The 22,467-nt window shown below is 39.7% G+C and overlaps 2 protein-coding genes across 4 annotated transcripts; both read right to left on the bottom strand.

Moving 5' to 3' along the window:
• Positions 1–1,476: 1,476 nt before the first annotated feature.
• On the bottom strand, positions 1,477–15,674 carry rhot1b (ras homolog family member T1). Of its 2 annotated transcripts, XM_031740352.2 has the most exons (20): positions 15,285–15,674; positions 14,207–14,265; positions 13,964–14,045; positions 13,808–13,851; positions 13,668–13,721; positions 13,455–13,507; positions 12,176–12,284; positions 11,020–11,121; positions 10,783–10,881; positions 10,569–10,677; positions 10,356–10,476; positions 10,071–10,155; positions 9,449–9,594; positions 8,806–8,906; positions 8,525–8,655; positions 7,998–8,081; positions 6,165–6,287; positions 5,853–6,055; positions 4,125–4,247; positions 1,477–2,675 (listed from the first exon to the last, which is right to left on the bottom strand). In XM_031740352.2, exons 1-20 carry the CDS (start codon positions 15,319–15,321, stop codon positions 2,558–2,560), a joined length of 1,983 nt encoding a protein of 660 aa, XP_031596212.1. In that variant the 5' UTR covers positions 15,322–15,674; the 3' UTR covers positions 1,477–2,557. The 2 variants fall into 2 exon arrangements, with proteins under 2 accessions (XP_031596212.1, XP_031596217.1); XM_031740357.2 differs by lacking the exon at positions 4,125–4,247 and having other exon boundaries at positions 2,538–2,675.
• A 1,357-nt stretch (positions 15,675–17,031) lies between these two features.
• On the bottom strand, positions 17,032–22,467 carry LOC116320520 (arf-GAP with dual PH domain-containing protein 1-like). Of its 2 annotated transcripts, XM_039613834.1 has the most exons (12): positions 22,408–22,467; positions 21,369–21,647; positions 20,660–20,790; positions 20,291–20,382; positions 20,000–20,088; positions 19,742–19,854; positions 19,478–19,624; positions 19,152–19,235; positions 18,155–18,217; positions 17,975–18,052; positions 17,589–17,817; positions 17,032–17,494 (listed from the first exon to the last, which is right to left on the bottom strand). In XM_039613834.1, the coding sequence occupies exons 2-12, from the start codon at positions 21,454–21,456 to the stop codon at positions 17,466–17,468; spliced, it is 1,143 nt and encodes a 380-aa protein (XP_039469768.1). In that variant the 5' UTR covers positions 21,457–21,647; positions 22,408–22,467; the 3' UTR covers positions 17,032–17,465. The 2 variants fall into 2 exon arrangements, with proteins under 2 accessions (XP_039469768.1, XP_031595999.1); XM_031740139.2 differs by lacking the exon at positions 22,408–22,467 and having other exon boundaries at positions 21,369–21,813.

The following is a 22,467-nucleotide window of genomic DNA, read 5'->3' as shown; positions in this document are numbered from 1 at the left end:
TTACTTAAAGTATAAATTTTTCTTCTTTCAAACTTTGTAAGAAAACAAAAATTTGAGAAATAAATATTTAAATTTTCTAAGCCACAGCCTGATCAGGTTTTTAGTAGGAGATATCACAGCTTAAAGTGTAAGAAGTCAGGTTGTTATTCTAAGCAAAGACAGGCTTTCTCACCATTCAAGTTTCTAAGAGAGCAATAACTGGCACTCTTTGCAGAGCCACAGCAGACAAAAAGACAGCACGTCAAGCTTTGTTCACAGAGACATAGAAAAGTACCTTCCACAATGAAGATGAGACACCAACCCGAAAGGAAGGCTGTCTCAAAGTAGTCTCTAAAGACAAGTAGTGAATTCTAAGTTCCCCTTTAAATGGAGTAAGTTTGGAGTGGGCTAAGATATGCCAACATTTCACAGCGGATGACTGGGGGAATAACTGATGAAGCATACAGCATGAAATATTGCTGTGTATTGTGAAATTAACCTTGTGGGGTTCAGTCATCTGCAATGGATCAAATTCACCAAGAAGCTCTACTTCATTATTTAGGAACTTCCAGCATCCTCTGGTTTGTGTCCTTATGAAGTTTATGACTCCAAACACATCTCAAAGGATTTATACATTTTCCAGAGGTCTGGAAGATAACTTCAGAAGTTCAGCGTCTCTTATTTAATAAATCTAGGATAAATTATGGTTCAGTTTGAGCCTCTTCAGTGGTGTAGGGAGCTGCTACTATAACACAGTACTGGGTCCCGCTTTAAAACATTCTGGGAGATAAAGCCCTCCACCACATTCCTCATGAAGTTATTCCAAAGAGTTACACAAAATACGCTAATTTTTCACCAAAGCCAGTCCAAATCAAAAAGCCTGCAGGGATTGTTCATTATTATGATTCGGTTAAATTATAAATGAGTCAGAATGATGAGCGCTAAATCTAACTTGTATTTTACTGCACAGAATGAGTTGTTCTCAATTTTGGGAGAGGACCACTTGCTGAAGAGCAAAACTGGATTTAATAAGCCAAGACATTGTCTCGATAACCACAACACCAAAGTAGGACAATAATGTATAATATAATTTTATTCAGAAGTGTGTAATATTCCTTAGGCTTGGAATTTTTTATATATATCTCTAAAAACATGGACAGGCTTGAGTCAGAATCAGACTGTATGGCTCACAATCTGGTTTTAGCCACTGATGGAGACTTTTTTTTTAAAGCAACACTGCCCTCTTGTGTTAAGGTAAACCTTATTTCCAAATTGTTGCATACCGAATATAATCTGGAGAAAGACAGGACCAGAAGAGGGCAAGAGGAAAGTTAAGAGTGTAGTAAACATCCTGAATATAAAAGCATGAATAAAGAAGTTACTGTTTTTCAATAATTTAATTAGTTGTGTATAAATAACGGAGTCTTCTGGAGATAACAACGTTCAAAAAAAGAAAATCTTTGAACTGAAACAATAAAATAATTCCAGTACACCACATTGTTCAGATATATTTATTCAATGTAAACTCTTGGAAAGGCAGGGATGAATGAATACAGAAACCAAGCAGTGAAGCAAGTAGCTGCATTTGGTTGAAAATGAGCATCTAGAGAAAATGATTACACCTTTTGTAACCAGGAGAGATCGGTGAGTCCTCGATTTTGGGGACTTTACAAGTAATGACGAGAAGCTGTGAAGATGTCGGGCTTTTTTTCCCCTACAGTAATTCTTAAAACACTGAACTGTCATCAAAAAGTTTGAAGCATGCGAACTTTATGACAAACACTTGCATACACACAGATAAAATGTAAAGTGACCAACATAGGAAGACATGAGAGCGCGCAGCAGACCTTTCGTTTCACACATTCACTTCCACTGATATAATCTTGATCCGCTCAGGTAGCAACAAAAAAATAAAGCAAACATTTTAAAAAAAATAAAATTAAAAAATAATAATGTGCATCCAGGCATTTGGCCATTAAAGGAAATCCTAATTTCTGTCAGGTGATAATGATGAAAGATTGTGCTGTTAATAGCTCTGCAGTCAGTGCTGAAATGTGACTCACACATGGCCTTTTGGACACAAACAAATCAAACGTACACACAGTCTACGCTATATACAGTATTTACATCTTCTTCTAAAGAATTACTTGCATATGTTACACATCACAAACCTTATCGTACTGAATGTGACACTAAATTGTTCATCATATCAGCAAGCAACCAAAAAAATAGCTTTTTACGTAACTCAGTATGACTAACCAGCAGCTTAACCTTGTTTCTTTTCATATAAATATATTATCTTTATTTGCACAGGACAGATTGAGCAAATTAGCATTTTGGTAGAAAATTAAATATTTCTTTGTATCGTCCCCAAAGAGAAACAGAGGAATGAAAATGCAAAAAAAAAAACTAAATGTCTGATTATTTGCACGTCTCTCTCTTATTTTTAAACGGGCTTATTAGACAACAGAATTATGAGTGATTTTCCATAAAGTTGATTCGATGAAAACAGGAAAATCAAAACATCCGACTGGTCAAATTAGCTTTTATGTACCCCGGGTAGTGAGGGCTGGACTGATCACCGCGTTTTGAGCAGCACTCTGTACATGGCGAAGCCCAGCACTGCAAACACCGTGGCCCCAACGCTCGCTCTCAGCCAGAAGGTCGAGCTCTTCAGGTCTGCTTGGCTAACGTGTCTGTTAAATAGAGGGATGCAGAGTGTAGAGACAGATGTAAAGAGTTTAAATAAAACAAACAAACTCATTTTCTTTATCATATATCATATAACCCCATTTTCACTTGGCTTTAAAATTAGTTTTGTGCAACTGGGTTAAAACAGCCAAGACAGAGTTACATTTGTAGCCATCATGTGTATTGATGGTGTCCGATTTAACTCTTGTGTTCACATCGTGTTACTGACTACATGACCAGTACACCTGTGGTGGATGAGCATGGGAAAAACCACTGAGTTAAACTGATTTAAGTAGGAAACTACACTCCAAAAGACATGCGGCCAAGTTTCTCCCAGACAACCTGGGCAGGTTATTTGAGTGACTCGTGTGTTGTTGTTGGTTTATTACATCTGGATTTAACGCCGTCAACTTGTGACTGATCACCCAAGAAAATGCATTTTAAAACCAAGTGTGAACAGGATCACAGATAATTCATTACTAGGACAGAAGTGACTCACAGACATCTCATCCTCTTTAACATCGAAACAAAAATTAAACTATTTCTCTTCCCCGATTAGCTCTCAACTTTCCAATAAAAGTGACAAACAGATCAAATAAGTAGTGACATTAGCTGTAAAGAAGGATCGCGTAGAAATGAACATTAAGAAAATATTGATGAGCGGATGACAGAACAAGCAGAGAGCTGTGACATATTGAGACGCTGAAGCAAAAGCCAGTCAAACAGATGAGGGACTTAGAGGTTTATAGTTACGGCACGAGACAGCGAGACCAGAAATGAGTTGTGACAACTCTGTTAGATGAGACGGCTGAGGCACAGTGACATATGCAAAGCTGATACCAACAGAATGACAATGAGATTGAAGTCAAACACTGGGAATAAAAATGATGATGAAGTCTTTATAAAAAAGAAAGCAATATTAAGATTGAGATGAAAAAAAAGGCATGAGCAAAATGATGACAACTAAAAAGGACTGTAGAGGGAAAGGGAGTAAACTTAATGGCCTCTGAAAAAACAGTTCATTACAGAGTAGAAATATAAATGCAGTATAGGAAATAAAGTATGAAAGGCTGGAACTTTAACAAAACCAGATTAGACACAAGCAAACATCATGTATGTCACTAGAAACTTTTAAACAGATCTACAGCAACACTGAAGGCTTATGTTGCTCCAAAGGAAAGTTACTAATATTGAGCAAATCTAATATTTTCTGTACATTTGTATAGGAATGAGGATATGAGTTTTTTTGCATGGACGAGTTAAGGTTCAAAATCCTTAAGAATTAACAGGAAAGAACTGCTCCCTTTGGTGCAACCAGCCGGGTCTGCTGCGGTGTTACAAATGATGATGCCACAGGAAAAAAAAGCAGCTTAATAAAGAATGAAGAAGTGAAAAACATAAAAATGATAAACGCCAACACGTCAATAAAGATAAGAGAGAAGTTTGTAAGAGACCTTCGGAGTACGACAGCGTAGAGTTTGGCCCTGACCGTCTGCAGCAGCTCAGAGTTGAGGAAGTTCTGACACAAGCAGAATGTGCACCGGTTACAAGTGCACATGCAGCGCAACCGGGCGTGGCTGAGGAGAGACACAGGGTACGTACACGCACACACGCCAGCAAACATACAGACAAACAGGACGCACACGACAAACAAAAGGGAAACAAAAACAAAGTTAAAAGCTGAAAGAGGCCGCCACCAGGCTCCAGTGCAGTTCAGATCACAAGAGAAGCAGCTTAATAAAAGGCTAAATGTTTCTCCTTTTGAGAGAAAAAGAAAATGTTATCTAATATGCTGATCTTTTAAATATTATTTCTACAAGACATAGAAAAGAAAATTCAAGCAAATGAAAGAATTTTTAAGAAACCTGAGAAAACAGAAACACTGATAAAAGCAAAAAAAACAAAAAACAAATCTCAATCTACCCGAAACCTTCACTAGAAAAGGCATTCGGCATGGAGGCGCCTCCAGCTTAAACACTTGAAGCTCAGACAGTAAAGCTGACCTCCTCAAAATTAAAGTCTCTGTGCAATCATATAATAGCACAATGTGCAGCGAGGTGATTTATGTTGACAGTAAAGTGAAGCCTGACTGATGGCATGAGTGTGATGCTCAGGGAGAGATCACTATTACAGCTCAGCGGGGGGCCCGTGTATCCACAGTGGAAAACACAGCGGCATCAGACTAAAAGCAACATGTCCAGAGGCCAGTGAAGTGCATTAATGCGTGTCGAGTGAGGCGCATGATGACAAATACTGACACTTGCAGGCAGCAGGAGCATCCCCAGAGGGGACCCGGGAAAATTACACAGAGTACAGCTCTGTATTTAAACTGTCAACGGTGCTCAGACTAATCTTAACTATGTGGGGGAAAAAAGTATTCTATGATTCATCAGATTTATTTCTACAGTTGGGTCTTAAAGGGCAGAAAATCCTCAAGGACTACAGGAAACACAATTAAAACTTTAAAAGTTGCCTCCTTTTACAGCAGCAAACGAGAACTGTGACTCAGCTACTTCATCACCTCAGACCACAACATCCTCTAAAACTTCCGTTCGGAGCCAAAGCGGAGGATTTAGACGACTATATTGTCGGTCCGCATTTCCAGACCCGAGGGAGATATAAGGAATGCTATAAATTGTGTTAAAAACCTCATCCAGCACCAACAGCGTCAATGAAAATTACCAAACATAAATAATATAGGATTTATGTAATCATTTGCAGGAAACAAGTAAGATATGAGATTACAGCTGCAGTTAATAAATGCATAAAAATCTTCCTCTTCTGGGTGATGATTTATACACATCCTTATATCATAGTTAAAGGGTTAACAATATATAAATAGAAAAAATAAAAACAGGATAATGGGAAAATATCATGAACAAAAACATATTTTCCACAAGTCTTCTCATTCTAATTTGTCGGCTAAGCTCAACTCAGAGCTGCGAAACTAAGGCTGCACTTCAATTAAAACTCAGACAATGCCCTCCAATAACACACAATAGAGCTAAGTGGGATTAACTTCAGTTAGCACTAACAAATAATTGGATTTCTCTGAATTAAATACAATTCACTATGTTCTTAGTTACTTTTTTACCCTTTCGGGAATCTAACGTGAAAATATGACTCGTAACGAAGTATTACATTTAACATTAGGTCGATGTTTCAAATGTCTGCATACTTACGGATACATGGCCATGGTGGTAAGTTTTGTGTAGATGTCTCTGTTGGGTGCTGAGGCTGCGTTACAGGTGAAAGACTGAGGCGGGGGCATCTTGTGCCTCCGACAGAACTCCAGAGGACTGCAGCCATACATCTGCTTGACCTCTGGCAGGTCTGACTTTGCTGCAATCATCATACATGGCGTCTTGCTGTCCATGAAGTATTGCTGAAGGAGAAAGACTCGTTAATGAATGATTATGGTTGTGGTGGTCTTTTGTTTTAAGTGGGCAAACATCTGTGTTTTGGTATAATGTGAACACTAAAAACGGTTTTACCTTGAAAACTTTGGCGCAGTACTCAAAGGAGTAAGGGTTGCTGATGTCATAGACTAGGCAGACGATGTCGCAAGCCAGATCAGCGTCAGACAGGTAGTCGAAGTCAGGAAACACTTCATGAAGCTGGAGAGGTAAGGTGGTTAAAATAAAGTGGTTAAAGTGGAAATACTCTCTTTTCTAAATCTCTTAAATAAAATCCACTAAGCTAGAGGAACACAGCTGAGTTTGAACCTTAGTTCCTTTAATTTGACTTCAAGGTGGCACATCCCTAGTGGTCACAGTTGCTTAAATAGCTTGTTGTATCTCTGCAGAGCACTGACTGAGAATGTGTGTGGACTTACATGGATGTTAGATGCTGAGTTTGTGCTAATTTGACTCAGTTTAATGTGATCTCATTCGCCAGTGCTGCTGGCATTTTTCAATTGCTTCCTAGAATTACAGTTTTTTAAATTTGTGTGTCTAGGATGTGCGTTGGAGTTCATCTAGGGTTTGGAAATAGCAACCCTTGGAATGAATTTCATTTTAGGGTAAAAGTTGCAGGGACACAAATCTGTAAACAGTGAGAAGTGTACAAGAAAATGTGTTTTCAGTCAGTACATTGGTGAGGGACAAACACAGTGCTCGTTTCCCTTAGACCAGCAACTTTGTGTGTCCCTGTCTTACCCTGCTAGCCAAGTTCATGAGTGCAACCAAGTCCGTGTTAAAAAAAATGAATAAAATGAGCATTCCCCTGTTTCTGCTCTAGATCTGATGAGCAGATCACCAGAGGGCCCCAGAGACCTCAAAGTTGTTTCTGTTTGACACAGACATTGATGTCTTGTCTCAGTGCAGGTTTGATGTCCATGATGAAATTGCAGACACACAAGTTGAGGAATTTGTACAGGGAGCAATCTAAAAATAGCAGCTGTGCTGTAAGCAGAACCAGTGCAACCCACAAGTGCACAAGCACATGACATTACAGAGGGAAAATGGTCAAAGTCAGATAGATAGATACTTACTGTACAGCAGTCAACTAAAAGTATCTAACCAGTTAAAAAAACCAACCCACAGTGATGAAAACCAAAGTGATGAGAAGCACACAACCATCCAAAGACAACAGAGTGAATCACACTCATGAATTATTTGTTCTCCAGCTGTCTATAAGTGCCAAAACAAACAGAGTTGTTGTGCTTCACTATGAATGCCAGGACAGAGGGAGTGCCTGGAGGGTGAACCTTTTAAAGGTCCTTTAACCAGTGTCAAAACAAACAGTGCAGTCAATGTGCAAATCAATACCATTTCAACTATTGGGGTTCATCTGCTAAATGTTGCCATCTAAAAGTAGCCAGTATGCTACGGTATTCAATATTTTGCCTACAACTTTACAACAACTGTTCCTCTGTATCCCTACAGCACATGCACTGTGTTTGCACTTTGTCAAAATAGGCACAGCAGTGCTAATGCCTTTGTTAAGCAAGTACAAATGCTGGCTTGACAAAAGCATTAGGCGAGCATGATAAGAAGCTTACATAGAGCGAGCTAAGAACAGCCAACCTCAACCTGGGCTGGCCCTCATGGATCACAGTTGACAACCTCACGTACAAGACACGGTCGTACATGCACAGTACAGAATGTATTTGTACTGTTGATGAAGGTCAGCACATATATAATGTGTAATAAAAGTATATCAGCTACATTAAAGTGCCCAATCTGAGAAATAATTAGAGTAACTTTATGTTTAAAAAAAAAATATAAAAATCTGCCTGGAAGAGAGTGTCCACACTGCAAGGATAGAAGATATATGTGCCGTTATGTGTTTTCATTAATGATTAAAGCAGTGTGTTTGATACTCACAAGAAGGTATTTCTCCTGGCCGTAAACATAGGTTGTATTGATGGCATAGTAGGATCTGTGCTCCTCTTTAATGGTCTTCTGGCGCTGAGAAGACAGAAGATGATCAGGCGTTAATTAAAACATAATGTGAATGACATTTTCAATACATGCAGCAATGCAAAAAAATTTATATTGACATAATCCCAAATGTACCGAGTTAAGGCATTTAAATAAATCTTTTTACTGGAACTTTTTTTTGATACTTGCTGTGTCTCAGAGTAAACACAGTTTCAGTCAGGGTAAAGCAAAACATGTTTATGGCAAAGCCTGAAATCCAGTTCAGGCAGCCCAATCTAAGCCTCTCACATAATACACCCCACTTAAACATGCAAAAAACCTTTTTGAACACCTCTTCATTATGCGACTGCATGCCTATGTGCACTGCTCATTCTATAGCTATTGCAATGCTGACAGCATTGCAAAAGTTGCACCTGCACTCTTATATTCAGGTGTAGTGGATGGCTGAGCTGGTGCTTAGTTCTGCTTACCATGAGGTTTCTACCCAGAAAGGCTTGTAGGAAGCCACTCTTGCCACTGCCAATGTCTCCAAAAACATTACAGCGGAAGACGCTGCGCTGGGTCTGCCTCTTCTGCAGGTCAATCTTCTTATCCCTGGTCACTGCAGGAAGGAAACCACATACAATCACAAGTACCAGAGGATCAGTTCAGACAGCTGCTGTGCACAGTCCAACAGAGTCAACTACACCATTTAACTGTTCTTAAAACAAGGATTATTGTGATTAAATGAGGATTACATGGTAGAGTTTACCTGTAATTCCTGCAGCTTGGGACTCCTGCTCAGCAATTATTGAGTAACCAAGATACCCCAAATACTCCAAACATCTTTGGACATCCAGATAAGTTGTTAACCTGAACAAAAGGCAGCTGAAGTTAAGACACATGAACTCATATACAGTAATCTAACTAATATTATTTTATATTTAAACAACAATATTAAAATCATCAGTTTATTATTTTAATAGTTCTTCGTTGTGTCCCTGAATTGTCCTGACCCATCAGGGCATGGACACACGACTTTCCTGTATCAGAATTTGGCTGTAGGGTTGTAAGTGCTGTCGGGTGGGACCTCCATTAATTGGGCTTTCCCTGACAGATCCTGCAGATAGCTTACTCAATTCGGATGCCACATGAAAACTTTGGACTCTTTGTTATGCTCTCTCCTGTCAGCGCTTTTTAGAGTGTGGTGAAAAGCACTGGAAGTGGGAGACCACTGCCACCGGGGGGGAACATTGCTATAGGGATATGTTTGGTATACACTGTGTCCTTGTAAATGCTGTACAAGTGTCAGTGGTTTTACTGTTGTGGCTGATCAGTCAATCGGAGCAATCAACAAGCAGAAACAATTTAATCTGAAACATATAAACATGGACACCAGTTTAATGCCTACTTACGTCCACTGTGAGAGATACCCCTGGTAGGTGATCCAGCCTTGGTCATTAGTGCAAACTGTGTTATTGACATCTGGCCCCCAGGGCATGTAGGGAAAAACATCAAACAAGTCCCTCAGCTCCTCTGGTGACAAGGCACAGTCACGGTCCTAACAGACACAAGGATCAGTTACTGTGTACAGCTACACCTAAATAAGGAACAGGGTGCTCGTGGCAGGAATAATTTCCTGTGGGATTTTGTGGGTGAATGTACACTGAACAAACTGCTCTAGTTTGATAGATTTCAGAAAAAGAATTGACTAAGCTAGCTGCCTGTCATTTCTACCTGAGAAAACAAACATGACAGACTGAAGGCAAACATTCACAGCGGGACACTAATCACTATGAGAGAAAGCAGATCTTGACACAAGCTGTCACTTTCACTCTTTGACTCTTCTAACCTCATGGCTAATTCTCCCTGCCAATCCCTCCTCAGCTGCAAGGAGTTACATCACACCTCAGCAGGTGGTCACACTTGACTGTGGGAAAGTGCTTTCCTAAATGCTGAATACTCAGCAACCTCTTGTTTGTGTCTCATCAGGGTGAAGGCCAAAGTAAATACAGAACCAGATATACAGGACTGTACCTTATCGTGTTTGTCAAAGACGCTCTGGAGGAAGAGGTAGGCATTGTGGTTGAGCTCAGTAGTGCAGTCTGGGGGAATTTTCAACCTAGAGAGGGAGAAATAACAACCTTTATTCATATTTAACGCATAAAATAAATGCAAGCATATTAAAAAAATGTCTCAAACAATCAAATAAGGAAGGAAGTGATTCAACAGAGTGCCACAAACCAACAGCCAAATGGAAATATAATGAGGTGCAAGAGCAGGAGCAGATTTTAGTTGCTCAGATGTCAAAGTAAAACTCACGGAGGGAAGAGATAGTCCTGATTTAACTCCAGGTCATCATCATATCCGAATCGCCTGAGTACTGTCCAGGTTGTTTCATGGCGTCCTCGCTGAATGAACAGTGTGTGGAGAAACAAAAATCCTGGAGAGGAAAAATAAATAAATCTCAGGAATCCCACTGTGAGACGAGCTTGTATATACATAAGCATCAGAAATACGTCCCATCACTCCTACCTTTAAGAGTGAGGCCGTTGTCACACACGCCATCAATTAAATTCTTCCTCACCACATTTTTTACATCCTCTAACGCCTGAGGCTCCAAGGGGGTGTTGAAGCATGTCCGCTATGGGCAGAAAGGCAAACGTTGTTATCTGAACTAGCTCACTGTCTCCCACCGAAATGAGGGAACAATAAAGACCGCCTGCATATTCTATTTTAACCAGTTTACCTGAAAAAAGTTGAGCTCGTTGTCGTTGAGATTACCATCGTTATCTAGGTCTGACACTTTGAAGATTCGAGTGAGAGCTTTTACACAAAGTGGCTTCATCTGAAAAATCATCGACACACATCAAACGTTTTTTAAACAAAATCACGTTCTGCTAAGAGCTCAAATCCAGACCTTAATGCAAAACAAACTCAGAACACTGAACAGCTCAAGAGTCATGTAGTGTACATTTATCCTTACATCTTTTTTCTCTGGACAGTAGAGGGGACCTGTGGGGTGGAGAACTGCCTTTTGAGCATAGTAGAAAAGCTCTGAGATGTTCTTCAGGTTCTTCGCTGAACACTATAAACAACAAGGAAGAAGAAAACGTACACACATGTGCACACACACAGACACTCTGTTCAGTGCTGTAATGCAGTTCTGGGATCGAAGCGGTTCATTTGAAAGCCCCATTAATATGCAGTGTGAGGCTTCTTGATCTCATAAGTATTATATGCGGCACTGTGAGCAAACAGTCCAGTCAGCACAGGGTCATCCCTGTTTACCTACCTGTGTGTGTGTGTGTATGTGTGTGTGTTTTGGTGACTAAGTAGTTGCCAGACGGGGTATTAACACACGTGATCTGTCTGAGCGGCGCGCCCGGTCCAATTAACAGTCTGAAAAATACCACAGGTGTCAGGAGGTAGTGCTGAACTAACTTCAACGGAAAGCAAACTCGGTAGAAACTGGTGAGGGGTTTTTTTGTTTTGTTTTTTTATATTGAGGAGTTGAATTTGTGCTGAATTCAAAGTTCTAAACAGGTTATGGCTTAAACTTGTGACCCTTTACAGTTGTTTGACTTCCTAGCTTTAAATACTTATGCAGAAATACCACTATTTTCAGGAAGAATTAAAAAAGGGAACCAAAAGGCATCACTCACATAAATGCAACAGGCCAAATTAGGTCAGTGTTTACAAGCAAGACAACAATGGTCAATATACTGTAAGTGGCAAAGATTATCTTTAGGCTGTTAACCTCCCTAGTTTATACTTAAATATCAAGTTAGCCAATCACACTGCAGCAACTCTGTTGTAACATTCACAAGACTTTAATTGTTTAACTGTTTAAATGACATGTCTGTTCGGATGCCTTAAAAGTAACAATGTTCTGTTCTTCTTTGTTCCTGTAAAGATGGAAGTTTCTGCACAAAGGTCATTGTAATTAATTGTTATTAACTCTGTTGTGTTTCTTCCTCTTTAGGTTCAGCACGAAATAGAAGAATGTACTGACGTCCACTGTCTGAAGCAAACTATTTAAATACTTGAATCTAAGCAGATGATTGTTCTTGCAATCTGCCATTCTGTGTTTTATTGTTGAGAAATGGTGGCAGCATTAAGCAGAGTGGTGACTGTCTCACCTCAACGCAAGTCTCTATCTCACTGTACTGGTTCATAATGGGAAGTATGGTCTCCATGCTGCTGTGCTCCACCAAATCAGACTTGTTCCCCACCAGGATCAGAGGAACCCTGAAAATGTCAACACCACAAAGCAAATTGATTAACAGACAATAACTGCTTGATATACACCAACTAGCCACTTTATTAGGTATACCTGTTCAAATTATTTTTAACACAAATGTCTAATCAGCCAATCACAGAGCAGGAACACCATGCATTTAGGCATGCAGACATGTTAACTTGCAGGACTGAGCACCAGAATGGAGAAGAAACGTGATTTGAGTGACTCTGACAGACGGGCTGGCCTAAGCATTTCGGAAAATGTGAATCTAGTTTGTGGCATTTTCCCCACACAACCATCTTTAGGGTTTACAGAGAAAACAGCGGTAGATCTTTGGATGAAAAGGCCTTGTTGATGCAAGAGGTCAGAGTAGAATTACCAGTGTTTCAAACATCAGCAGAAAGGCAACAGTAAGCCAAGCCAGTCAAGCCAACTTTATAAAGCACTTAAAAAACAGCAACCGCTGACCAAAGACTCTGGTGGTGATGTAAAGGTGTGAGGGTAATTTTGCTGGCAAACTTTTAGGCCCCTTAGTACCAACTGAGCATCGATTAAACAGTACAGCCACCTGGGTATTTTTCCATGTCCATCCCTTTATGACCACATCTACTGGTGGCTGCTTCTAATCACAAAGTTTAAATTGTCTCAAACTGAACACTTGACACTGAGTTCACTGCACTCAAATAACCTTCAGAGTCACTAGATCTCAGTCTAATAGAGCACCGTTGGAATGTGGTGAAAGGGAGGAGTCACATGATGGATTTGCAGCAAATGCGTGACGCCATAATGTCAAGATGCAAATCACTGAGGAATGTCTACACCAGGGACTGACTGGCTCCAACCCAGTACTAGCAATGTGTACCTAATAAAGTGACCAGTGAGTATAAATCAGTTCTTTTTTTTTGGTGAACCTGCTTGTGTGAAATGTGACACTTCTACTGCTGCTTTTTGCTTAGAGTGAAGACACTGTAAGGGGAAAAAAAACCTTTAATCATCCCGGGAGTGTAGGTCATTACATTAACCACTACTTGAAAATTACCATGTCTGGCTTCCTGCTACAGGACGTAATATTTTGCAGGTGCCTGTCTGTAACACATAACTGCAGAAACTGAGAATCAGATCCCACTCTCTTCTTATACTTAGTGGAAAACAAAAGCCCAGAATATTTCTGTACATACCTGCTGTCCTTGTCTGTGTTCTCTGTAATGAGGGGGATCCAGTGGCTCGTCACCTATGAAAACACAAGTAGATACGATAAAAGATTTTCTCAGTTCAGAGAGACATGATACCCAATTCTTGAATATCATGCTGTCACACCAGAGTCTTACATATTATACCGTTCAGCTGATATACAAACTAAATATGGAAATTCTGGCAGCAGATGAGCTCACCTTCTCTATAGACTTCTTGTTGTTGACAGCGTAGACAATGCAAATCACATTTGCCTACAGGACAGATCAACACATTAGCATTAAGCTTTTACATGAACCCAAAAACTTTTCACTGAGCAAAGCAAAATCCACAGACTCACCTTGGAAATCTCCTGAAATAACTGTTCATCCGTCTGCTCTGCCTCTGTGGAGGGAAGATGAGCTTGCTCAAGTAAAACAAGGATACTCCAATTCTTTATTTATAAAACACACACACACACACACACACGCACACAAAGTAATGTTCCTTCAAATACCAGAGTAATCCACAATGTGTGTGGGAACTCTCTCCGGTGTAACATCAGCCGGTATGGTAATTTCTTCAGCTCGATAGGGAACCTGGGACACAGAGATGTTTAGAGCTGGCTACAGAGCGTAAATAGCACAGTCAAATCAATGCAAAATAAGGTGAATAGTGGGCACGTTTAATCCCAGATGGGTAGAGTAACATTAAGTTATTAAGTGATTAAGTTTCTGGCAAAACAGGAATGCATTCATACCACGTCTGGGAACTCCTCGCTGACCAGTGACATGATGAGAGAGGTCTTCCCCACCTTGGCTGCAGATGGAGAGAGGGAGACAGTTAAGTGACATATTTAGTGTGTTTAGCAAACCCTCATTACTCATAAGCATAATCTATTATTATTACTGAGACACGTTTCTGTAGATGTTTAAGAAAATACAGGTTAGATGTGTGACCCATTAATTTTAGCCTTCATTTCTGAGGACACCAGATGTCCCACTTTATGGGAGCAACTTTGGAAGTCTGTCATTTCTTGTGCAAAGAGAAATTTGCCAATCACTGGATGCACCTCTTCTGAAACTCAAAGATGACCACTAGTCAGATAAAAATCAGATAAAATAACAATAAACAGCTCTTGCAATAAAAAATGGAATACACAGGAGTACAAAGAGCATATAACAAAGTGTTAAGTACTGTATTTAGCCTGAAACTGAGAAAACGTGTGGAGACAAAGTACTTCTTCCTGCACAGACATAACCCCAACGTGTAAAAAAAAAGCCCATCACATTCCAATAATTCAGATGTTTGAAAGGCTGTGATGTTACCTGACAGAACCCAATTTCAAGGAGGTTTTAACACAGAAGAGAGAGAGAGAGAGAGAGAGAGAGAGAGAGAGAGAGATAGATAGATAGATAGATAGATAGATAGATAGATAGATAGATAGATGCAAAGTGCAGTGAATTCACTGTAGTGTACATGTGAAACTAGGGCAATCAGACTGCAATACCATCAAGAGTGTGCACCATCAAAGTGGTAAACCGAGGTTAGGTGAATAATAGAAAAGAAATGATCTGCCTAACTGCTCTAAAAAGCTACCGTGGGGGATAGCATGGCCAAGATAAGCTCCAATAACACATACAGACCTCTAAAGCACAAAGCAGTCGCAGAACGAGTGGCCTGAAACAAATACAGAGCTCATCTTGATGAAGACACTGCTCAGCATCACATGTCCAGCTGTCTGGCAGCAGCAGTGCCATTCAAAGTGTGCACTAAAAGGCTGACTCTGCAGTCAACAAACACACTGCAAACACAGGTTTATCTAAAGCCTTACTTACGTTCTCCCACTAATAATATCCTCACGTCTTTGCGCATCTTCCCCGGTGTCGTCAACCACGTCGGCAGACCGGTCTGTGTGCAACATTTATGCTCCTGTCTGTCTGGATGAAGGATACAGCCAGCCACTTCTCCGCGGCCTGGCTCGCTTGCTAACAGCTACGTTCGCATTTCAGCCCCCGTCTGCTCAGCTTCAACGCAAACTCCACACGGTTAGAGAGAGCCCTACAAACCGTCAGATGCCCAGGGTGCCGAGAACGCTGTTCTTCTTTCTTACTGTACTCTACCGTGCAGACTGTCACACAGCCAGCAGAGAGCTCACACGACCAGCCAGATAACCACATAAACTTGACTGTTACAACACCATCGGCTGCTAGCTGTCGGCCACGCCCCTCCTCGGGTCAGCTGAGTGCGTAAAGCCGAGATGAGCTCGCGCAACACTTAAAAAAAAAAAAAAAAAAAAAAAAAGTCATGTAAAAAAATAAAAACAAAACTATCCCCCATGTACTTGACCAAGAAGTGCGGCATTAATCTGCGGGTTTGAATTAAGACAGGTGTGAACGATATTTTTTTAGTACTGGGAAACTGGAGCGGAGTGAGCGAGCTTACTTTTTCCTCTAGCTTTGAATTTCTGTCAAAAGGCGCTATCTGGAGGCAAGGAAAAAGCAGCACGTGCAAGTCTGAGATATTAAAAGAGTGGCGGTTATGGTTTGTTTTTCTTTTTTAACTCAAGCGGCCATACTGACGTAATACATAGACAGAATAGGATTTATGTTAAGGAGATTGAGTTGTTTCTTTTCTTACACACTTACACACACACACACACACACACACACGGAGACTATGAAATAGACTGCTACCTCATCAAGCATAAGTCATTATGCTAATTTACTGTTTATAAGATTGAGGAAACCTTCAGTCAGCTGAGACTGAAGAAGTCACTTGGATGAGTGATGAAACGTTTCTCCCACTGAAAATGCTACGTCCAGATGAACAGAATCAACTTTTTGGAGACAATTTTATGTCCGTCAAACTGTGTTAACTTTGGCATTTTTCACAAACCCAACCAGAGAAATGAGAACAAATGATGTGTTTTTCTTAAACGCTGCTAGTAATGAAGTGCCTAAAGGTACAATTTAAAATGGTTTCTTTGTTAATTTGTCAGGTACAAGCAGCTGACTGAACATGAGTGAAAAAGCAGCCAATGTCCAAAGAAAAACTTCAAAAAGTCTGGAGAACAATATTGCTCAAGACCACAAAAAAGAAAGTCTGGCTCCTTGGGGTGGGTCAGGACTTTCACACAGCACTATACATCTACTTTTGGTAGCCTATTAAAGCTTCTCTGTACTGCAAAACTGTCAAAACAGAACATTTTCTGGTACACTTTCATTAAGCCTTTAGCATATCCTTGTGCATTGTGTATGGAAGAATCAAACTTTTATTGAAATGTTCACACAAAATAATAATACTATTAAAAGCGCTTTTCATAAGAGATGGAGTATAAAGTAAGTAATTTTTTAAGGCAAACAGCTAAATTACTGTAAACTAATTGATAAATAGTGATATGTGGGCCTGGTGGTTCTTGTGGTATTTCCATCTGATCTTGGTGGGCCCTGATGGAACCCGCTACTTATAATCAAAACATCTCAATAGAGGCACATATGCCTGATATAATGCCCACTGATGAGGAAGAAAGCCAGCATGTTCCCCAACAACTGGTTAACAAAAAAAAAAGAAAGCAGTTATTTATCAAGTTTATTTAAATTATGAGTATAAGAAATTCACAGACAGCTACAAAAACAAAAAAGTATCTAAGTACATCAAAGATAACAAAATATTTACAAAATAGCCATTTCAGTCTTTATATTAATAAATACAATGTCTGTTTTCAGTGACTTTATAATGTATTACAAAGGAACGCTGCCATTAATTTCAACAAAAGTGCATCAAAATCAGGCGACACTGCTTTTAATGTGCATGGATGTTACAGAGAAACAAAGTCTCTGCGGTGACTGTAGCTTCTCCACATTGTAGACAATAAGCGTCTTAGTCGGTCTGTGGTCCTGTCTGTAATTGTGTTTCTAGCCACACTGACAGGTTCAGGCGCATCTTTGTGGAGAAAAGCTTCAGGTCTGTTCTGTCCCCAAACAGTATTTTAATTTCCTTGCAAAAAAGGAAACGAGTCATTTTCCTCTCCTCAGGTTGGCCTCATCTGAATATCGAAGAGAGAAAGAATTAGGAATGCTTCACAACCAAAGGAGCAAAGTGGATGGATTTTAACAACACATGGGACAACAAATTCCTACTAGCGTAGTCTTCTGGTGTCATGGGTTGAGAGATGACCTTTCTGAAAGCCATTATCCACTCGCTCTGTTCCTGCTCCTGCTCACACATAAAAACAAACTGCCTATCCGGAGTCACCAGTGAGATCCCGCAGTGCCACCGGCTTCCCCTCGAGTTGCGGCTGGTGATTTCTGAAACAGAGTATCCGTGGCTCTCTGTGCCGATGAAGACAGCCCCCCGCTCTGTAGCATCCTAAAAAACAGTGTAAACTAAATAGGTATTTTATGAGCTAAATTTTTATCCAATTTTGCAAATTTTCTGGAGTTATTTTCTTTATTTATTTAAGTAGTTCATTTTCACAAAGATATGAGCAACACAAAGATCTCTGTTCTTCATCTCTGTTCATTACCAGTGGAGATTTAAAGTATAGAAGCTTTCTGTTCATTGAGCACAGCGTGAACCAGCGCTTCTTGAATGGCTCCCGTTGCTGAAAACACATATAAACACACCAATCCAATTAGCCAGGCAGTTAAACTAAAAATAAGTAGACCCAGTAAATCCAGTTAAAAATTTCGGATAGTTCACAGACCGTCGGACCAGTTTTCTCCATGTATCCCTCCTTCAGGCAATGTGGTGTTAGCTGATGTTTTAACTGCGCAAAGAAACACAAACAAATATGAGCTGAACAACAGCAGCAGCTTGCAACCAAAATGATTCAACCGTGCTGACGTTGTGTGGGTTTGCACAATAAATGTAATGTGTTTATATAAGGAGAGAACAAACCCAAATTAATACTGAATTTAACTGTTGCGAGTAGCATCATGTTTCATCTGATATATTTTTTCATGGAATAACAAGGCCTCGCCTAGCCATGTAACTGCTCTTCAGTCAATTGCCCAATTACTTTTGAGCATTTGAAAAGACTATGTATAAAAATGGCTGTGATTCCTAAACAGTTCATACTAAATTTTTTTTGCTACACCAATTAAAATAAAGCTAGGGGTCTGCACTTCTATCATATCCTGACTGTTTGGTTGTAGATTCATGGTTGTGGTGTACAGAGGCAAAAACAAATTCATTGTCCAAATATTTATGGACCTAAGTGTATAAATCCGGCCTGTGCTAGTTTTAAAGTGGATATTAAGTACAATAAAGACAAAGGAGCTTTCTCAAATGCCAAGAGAGAAAAAAACAAAAAAAAACAAAAAAAACCCCCAAAAAACATGGTACTAAAAACAGAAGACTTGTGGTTCAGCAGCAACTTTCTTGGGTGTGAAAGGTCATTTTAAAACAATCACTGGGCAAAAGCTGCGACATTAGTAACAAAGACTTGCAGACATTAGCGGAAACTTTAAAAAAAACATTACACAAGGCTTCGGTCGAGGCCTTGAAACCTCTGCACACTTTCTTGAACAGAAAGCCATTAAATTGCAAGTTCTATGTAGTTGATTACAAAAAATGTTAGATGTATGAGGTATGACTTTGAGGTTGTATAATTTTACTTAGTGGCTTTTTGAGAATAGACATCACTAGCCTGAAGTAAGAGGGGTTTACATATCTGATGACCTAATGAAAGTTTGTCTCACGTCTTTTTCTTGAAGAGTGGGGTTTTTCTTCAGGAGGTATGCCAAACGTGTTGCCCGAATAGCATTGAAAAAAGACACAATCACCTATAAGAGATCATAGACATAGGTTTTGGTCAGGAAGGGGAATTGTCTTAAATAAGCTATAAATCTATGAATGTGGGATGGAAAAGAGCATACAGCGTACATTTGGGAAGATGGGCTAAGACTTGATTACATAGTTTCTTCTCATATCTAACATCAAGTGCAAGATTCAATTAAGAATTTGCAAATGGCCTTGTTTCAAGACAGGTTAAGAGTAGATTTAGTGGTAAAGTAGGTGGCCTCACCTGCCCGTCCTCGTGGTACACAAAAAGGTTCTTTGAGCGTTCATCATCCACATAGGAGATCTGCAAACCGTTAGCATGACCAATCTTCTCTGGTTGGAAGACTGCATTCAGATCCTTCATGTTGATGACAGCTTTGGGAACCTTGGACTTGGTTTTAATGAGACGATTGAGGAAGATTAGAAAAAGAGGTATTTGGCCGGAGTCAACTGAAGAATGCTTATACGGCTGTAAACTAAATGGTCTTATGACTGAAGAACTGCTCACATCCTCTTTGATGAAGTATCTGAGGGTGAAGTCTTTCTGTGAGAGCAGGAAGGTGCTTTTAAGGAACTGCTTGCTTTCTTTGCCTTTCTTCCATAGTGTTGCCTCAAACAGTTCTGGAGTATCAAACAGTTCAAAGAGGTGAAGCAAATAAACTGCAGGTTAGACTTTGTTGGGAAAACAAATGCTGAGTTGTCAAGGTTTGGTTGACGGGGGAAGGTTGTTTTTTTTTTTAATTAAAAATATTGCTAGGATAGTTACCTGCACTGTACACTTTTTGAAAGTAGATGTTTTCTCCCGTGAATTCCCGTCTTTCGTACTTGGCACGGATCCACTGATCCTTAAGAACGCTGAAAACAAACAAGTCAGTGAAAATGTGTAGAGCTGTCACTGATCCACCGAGCCTTTACACTTCTCTACCGTTCCTCTTTCTACCTGATAAACATGATTACTCCACTCCCATTCACTAAACGGACCGTTTGTTGTCTTTACTTCCCACTTCCGTTGAGTTAATGAAATGAATGGGTGCCAAATGCAGTGAAAGTCACTTACACGCAATCTTTCTGCTGTGGTTGGTAGAAAAAGACTGGGACACACTTCTCAAAAATAGCTTTGGCAGCAGAATTTCCCTTCTCTTGCATGAACTGAAACCACATAATGTGAGAGTTAAAAATAAAGGTTATAGCAAGATAATAGTGTTTACATGATGAACACACTCTAATTAAAATAATTTATTTTAAAATGAAGAATGAAATGCAAATCTGGAGGCAACAGTGTGATAACAGAGGGAACTGGGGGGAGTGAAAAATCAAAGAAATCTAAAGGTATCTAATACCCTTTATATAATAAAAGAAAAATGTCTAAATTTAACAGAACATAAATAAATAATTAATCATATGAATTCATGCTAATAATCAATACCTCTACAAGTGAATCTTCCCAATGATCCAGCCGTATGGATTTCACTTTGCTGACTGCGGGTAGATTACGATGAATCCCCGAGCAGTTCAGGCACACAAAGACACCGAGAGTGTAAGAAGCCCAGTCAGGGTCTGTGAGCAAAAAGTGATCACAGTGTTTATTTTATAAGAAGGAACTAAGTACAGTGCAAAAAAAACAAAACAACCTAGTTATATGAACTGCCTGATGACCATAACATACAAAGATTATAAAGCGAAAATCAGTGTTTCTTTTCTGCACAATTATAAAGTCGATAAACAGGCAAAAGAATAAGCGTATAAAGCACTGTTTGTCTTTTACGCTACTACCTCTGTCTTCCTTTCACATAGGTACACACTGTATTAACTGTCCTGTTACAGTGAAGGTGAAAAGTGGTGGAAAAAAGGAGGAACAATAAGGTCATACCACCCTATACAGCAGTTTTCTCTTCCCTTTCTGAGAGTTTATTACAGTTTTACTTGGTTATAAAATAATATTTTGGACACAATATTGTTAACTAAATAAAGCACATGACTCAGTCAGATGGGCTGTCTATTACCACTTGTTACGCAGTGAAATAAGGTAAAAAATGTTCTCTAAAGAGAAAGTTTTTTTAAAAAGTATATAAATAAATAAAAATCTATCAGTGCTAATCTACAAATTAAACCTGAGTCTGTTGAGGTGTACTTACCAGGAGCTCCACAGTCAGCACACAAGTTGTTACCCGGCTGTTGCACCAAATCAAGGAGAATTTTGTTATTTCTTTCAGAAGTGGCCATCGATGAAGGACGTCTGCTTCTCTCGGGCTGACGGTCAAATCCCAACAAAACATCTACTAGGTAGTAACTCCATATTGACTCGACACACTTCACAGTACAGAGCTATTCTGCCCTGTAGCAGGTACAAACATCTCAGTGGCCAGTGGGCCAGTATTTCCTCTTAGCAATGCAGCATCATGAAGTTTATTGTTCTGCACACAAACACATATATCCAGAAATAACAGAGAAAGGAAGTGAAACATACGTCACTCAGTTACTGGGTGATTGACTTACAGTATTAGGCTGCTAGGCTTGTCGCTGCTCAAAAGCTGTGAGACCGATAGTTTTGTTTTTAAAGTTAAGGTCAGCAGCAGCAGCAGCAAGAAAAAGGAGGGAAGTTTCCAGAATAGCTCAATGCTTATGTGCCAGTTTTACAAACTGTTGCAAACTTACAGCCAGACTTTTGTCATACATCTAAATTTAACTGCTGCTGGTGTCACGAGTGGCATTCATTTGCTTTAAAATTATACTTTTACACATCGGATAAAAATACCTCCTTTGGGAGTTGCCACTATATTAATAAAATGGCTATAAGATGTATCTGGTGTGCCAAAATAAATCGTCAACTGTGTTCATACAGCAGATAAAGAAAAGGGGGATTTTGCACTATTAATTTAAAAATTACAAAACCCCCATTGAAACAGAGGAATAAGGTGAGAAAAGTCTGTGTGTCAACTAGCCCGCTTACATTTTATGACCTTGACTCAGGACTCTTCAAACTCCACCTACATTTTGGCCCCAGCTGCACAACTGTAAAATTATTTTGAATTTTTGTGGTGACAAATGCTTTTTGTTGCAGTTTCTGCTGCAGTACGTGTCTTCAGCACTGCGTGTTGACAAGCTGACAAATGCACATAGGGACAAATGCATAAGGTAACAACTGCTTAAACAACAACAGCTGTCTGAACCCACTCTGAACATGAAAGTTAGAAGAACAGTGTCTCTCTGTGGAAAATTCAGTCCAAGATCTGT

Source organism: Oreochromis aureus, linkage group 6, assembly GCF_013358895.1.
Source record: "Oreochromis aureus strain Israel breed Guangdong linkage group 6, ZZ_aureus, whole genome shotgun sequence".
In the NCBI taxonomy this organism is placed as follows: Eukaryota; Metazoa; Chordata; class Actinopteri; order Cichliformes; family Cichlidae; genus Oreochromis; species Oreochromis aureus.
This window is presented reverse-complemented; position numbering and strand designations above follow the sequence as displayed.

What these genes read in the sequence shown, in the direction of transcription:
- LOC116320520 (XM_039613834.1), bottom strand. Translation starts at nt 21,456, where the DNA reads ATGGCCACTTCTGAAAGAAATAACAAAATTCTCCTTGATTTGGTGCAA. An exon ending in TGCTGACTGTGGAGCTCCTG is followed by an intron (nt 20,791 to 21,368) that starts GTAAGTACACCT and finishes TTTTGCTCACAG; the next exon opens with ACCCTGACTGGGCTTCTTAC. An exon ending in CCACAGCAGAAAGATTGCGT is followed by an intron (nt 20,089 to 20,290) that starts GTAAGTGACTTT and finishes GTTTGTTTTCAG; the next exon opens with CGTTCTTAAGGATCAGTGGA.
- rhot1b (XM_031740352.2), bottom strand. Translation starts at nt 15,321, where the DNA reads ATGCGCAAAGACGTGAGGATATTATTAGTGGGAGAAC. An exon ending in ACACATTGTGGATTACTCTG is followed by an intron (nt 13,852 to 13,963) that starts GTATTTGAAGGA and finishes TTCCCTCCACAG; the next exon opens with AGGCAGAGCAGACGGATGAA. An exon ending in TTCTGGGTAGAAACCTCATG is followed by an intron (nt 8,082 to 8,524) that starts GTAAGCAGAACT and finishes CTGTCTTCTCAG; the next exon opens with CGCCAGAAGACCATTAAAGA.